The following is a 3,539-nucleotide window of genomic DNA, read 5'->3' on the forward strand; positions in this document are numbered from 1 at the left end:
ATCCCGATCCGGATTAGAAACCACTCTCTGGTATGCATAAATGAACAATCAAATAACAAAATAAAACATTGCATCCTTGTATATCCATTGCTTACCTCCTAAGCCTTTTTTCACCATAGAAGGAACCTACCACCTGACAACTCACAGCCACGCAGCTCCAAATATAATAACCAAACTGCATGTACCTCATCAATCCATGCCACAAGGGTTGTTGGGGTCACCACACGACCTGTGAACTTTCTGGTGGCCTTTTCACCATGATATGCCTTAAAGGGTCTGTCAGTTTAAAACAGGGGTCTGCACCCTGTGGCTCTCCAGATCTTTGGACTACAATTCCCATGAACCCTCGCCATTGACAATGCTAGCCAATGCCGATGGGAGTTGTAGTCCAAAACAGCTGGATTGACAAAGGTTGCAGACGCCTGGTCTAAAACCTGCGTTGCGCATCCTCTGTGCCTATTCCAAACAGGCGCAGGGAAATGGATGCCAAATCCACACATTTCAAGGCGCATCCTGTTTTTGAACAGGTGATGGATACTAAGGTGCATGGAAAAAAACCTTCCCGCCTGCAGATATGTGCAGCTGCAAACAGGGGTGAGCAAAGGCATCTGAATGTGTGCATCTATGAGCGAAACCAAATATCCAGTGACACAAATATGCTTTCCCCAATGCATTCATTTAGAGCCACATTCAAAGAAGGTCATGTTGACATTATTGGCCACAGGCTGGCCAGCCTTCCCTTTCCTGTCAGCACCGCGGGAAGTTTCGTCTTCAGGGTTGACGCTCCTTCAGCGCCTTGTTCCTGAGATGTTCTTCAAGGCACTGGATCACTGTGTCGTCCACTGAGGGGTCAAACTGGTTGGCCAGGAGGTGATGCTGCTGGAGCATCCAGTGCAAGTCCCCGGCCCCGTAGATGCACACAGATCGCCGGTGGACGCCGGTGCAGGGTGGGTAGGATGCCCCCTTGTTTACATCCCCTTCCTTGTCCTTCCACTTAACCAGACGGGCCAAACTCTTCATGTCGGAGACATCATGCTTGGCACTGGAGGGTATGGAGCCTGGCATCCCTGGCATGCGCTGTAACGTGGCCCAGAGATGTTCCTCCGGGCTGAACGTGTCCTTGTCCCACTCCAGCAGCTCCCTGGCCCAAGGATCCTCAAAAAGAGCCCTCACAAAGCGCCTGGAGACCACAAAGTAGGCGCTGCCTGTGAACATGGGGCTGTTGATGGGCGGAGGCGCCTTGCTCACCTGGGTCTCGAAGAAGATGGAGTCGCGCACCTCGTGGCGACGCTGCCAGCGCCACTTCTTGAGTTCTGATGCCAGCTGAGATTCCAGACTGTTGCACCCATCCAGCGCCCGCAGAGCCCTCACCATCTCCGCGTTGGTCTTGATGGGGAAGTCTGTACTGGCGGCGTTGAGCAGGTATCTCCAGGGCACTGGGCTCTTCAGGAGGTCTTCCATACAGTTCAGGTCTGCTTGAACCCTGGACCAAGAACTATAGAGCACTGGCTCAAGCTTGGAGGCCACAAAAACATTATCAAAACAGGAGGCGATGACCCGGACTGCTTCCTGGAAAAGAGGGGGGGACTTGGCATCCACATGCACACAATATAGGTTCTGTGGGACATAGAGGGCGCGCAACAGCCTTTCAAACATCTCAATGTTGTCATGAATAACCATTGAGAAGGCAAGGGGGAAGTTCTCCTCTGCGCCACTCGGGGCCTTGGGCAGGAAGCGCCTCCTCTCCCGGAAGCTGCGGCAGTCCCGGCTCTGATTCAGGTAGTCAGCCTCTGTGGTGGGCTGGTGCCTGTGAACCATCTCTGTTTTGGAAGCTTGCTCCAGTGACCTCCTGTCGCCCCTGATGATGAGGGAGCAGTTGAGACCCTTGCCGGGGGTAGGAGGTAGTTGCAGGTCGAGGCAATCCTTGCACGAACCGCTTGCTGTAGCGCGCCGGCCAATCAGTTCAGCGTGTCTGAAGATAGTGCCCAGTAGCAGGATGGCGAAAGACAGGAGGAAAAGCAAGAGGGTCAGCGCCCACTTCAACTTTAAGTTTCTCGCCTTCCTCAATAATGAATGCATTTCAGAAGAGTGATGCAAACCAGCCTTTCTGGATCCCAAAAATAAGATACGATGGGTTAGAATGTCTCTCGTCCCGGAGGTACTACTGGATTAGGCTGGAGCAGAGGGGGGGGGATCTCTGTCCCGTCCTTTCATAGATTATTGGCCAGATGGCCAGTATCTGTGGACAGAGAGCACCAGGTGCAGCATGGACATGTTATGGCACAGTCTGAAATGCCAGATGTAGCTCTGGAGGCACAGCACAGGGTTCAGACTGGGGCTCTAGAGGCAACGCAGGAGATGGAGGCTGGAGCTCTCAGGGCACAGCACAGGATTCAGACTGGGGCTCTAGAGGCAAAGCAGGAGATGGAGGCTGGAACTCTGCGGGCAGAGCACAGGATTCAGACTGGGGCTCTAGAGACAAAGCAGGAGATGGAGGCTAGAGTTCTGGAGGCGCAGCACAGGATTCAGACTGGGGCTCTAGAAACAAAGCAGGAGATGGAGGCTGGAGTTCTGGAGGCGCAGCACAGGATTCAGACTGGGGCTCTAGAGGCAACGCAGGAGATGGAGGCTGGAGCTCTCAGGGCACAGCACAGGATTCAGACTGGGGCTCTAGAGGCAAAGCAGGAGATGGAGGCTGGAACTCTGCGGGCAGAGCACAGGATTCAGACTGGGGCTCTAGAGACAAAGCAGGAGATGGAGGCTAGAGTTCTGGAGGCGCAGCACAGGATTCAGACTGGGGCTCTAGAAACAAAGCAGGAGATGGAGGCTAGAGTTCTGGAGGCGCAGCACAGGATTCAGACTGGTGCTCTAGAGGCAAAGCAGAAGATGGAGGCGGGAGTTCTGGAGGCGCAGCACAGGATTCAGACTGGGGCTCTAGAGGCAAAGCAGGAGATGGAGGCTGGAGCTCTGGAGGCGCAGCACAGGATTCAGACTGGGGCTCTTTAGGCAAAGCAGGAGAAGGAGGCTGGAGCTCTCAGGGCACAGCAAGGGATTCAGACTGGGGCTCTAGAGGCAAAGCAGGAGATGGAGGCTAGAGTTCTGGAGGCGCAGCACAGGATTCAGACTGGGGCTCTAGAAACAAAGCAGGAGATGGAGGCTAGAGTTCTGGAGGCGCAGCACAGGATTCAGACTGGGGCTCTAGAGGCAAAGCAGAAGATGGAGGCGGGAGTTCTGGAGGCGCAGCACAGGATTCAGACTGGGGCTCTAGAGGCAAAGCAGGAGATGGAGGCTGGAGCTCTGGAGGCGCAGCACAGGATTCAGACTGGGGCTCTTTAGGCAAAGCAGGAGAAGGAGGCTGGAGCTCTCAGGGCACAGCACAGCATTCAGACTGGGGCTCTAGAGGCAAAGCAGGAGATGGAGGCTGGAGCGCTCAGGGCACAGCACAGGATTCAGACAGGCTCTAGAGGCAGAGCAGGAGATGGAGGCTGGAGAGATGGAGGCGCAGCACAGGATTCAAAGTCGAGGTTTACAGCCTTGGA

The 3,539-nt window shown here is 54.7% G+C and overlaps 1 protein-coding gene across 1 annotated transcript; it reads right to left on the bottom strand.

Annotated features, from left to right (window-relative positions):
- Window positions 1–437: 437 nt before the first annotated feature.
- Window positions 438–2,079, bottom strand: LOC138504124 (beta-1,3-galactosyl-O-glycosyl-glycoprotein beta-1,6-N-acetylglucosaminyltransferase 3-like). The gene has a single exon (XM_069624343.1). It carries the CDS (start codon window positions 2,077–2,079, stop codon window positions 772–774), a length of 1,308 nt encoding a protein of 435 aa, XP_069480444.1. The 3' UTR covers window positions 438–771.
- Between the last annotated feature and the right edge of the window lie 1,460 nt (window positions 2,080–3,539).

Source organism: Ambystoma mexicanum, chromosome 11, assembly GCF_040938575.1.
Source record: "Ambystoma mexicanum isolate Mex_15411 chromosome 11, UKY_AmexF1_1, whole genome shotgun sequence".
NCBI classification, from domain to species: Eukaryota; Metazoa; Chordata; class Amphibia; order Caudata; family Ambystomatidae; genus Ambystoma; species Ambystoma mexicanum.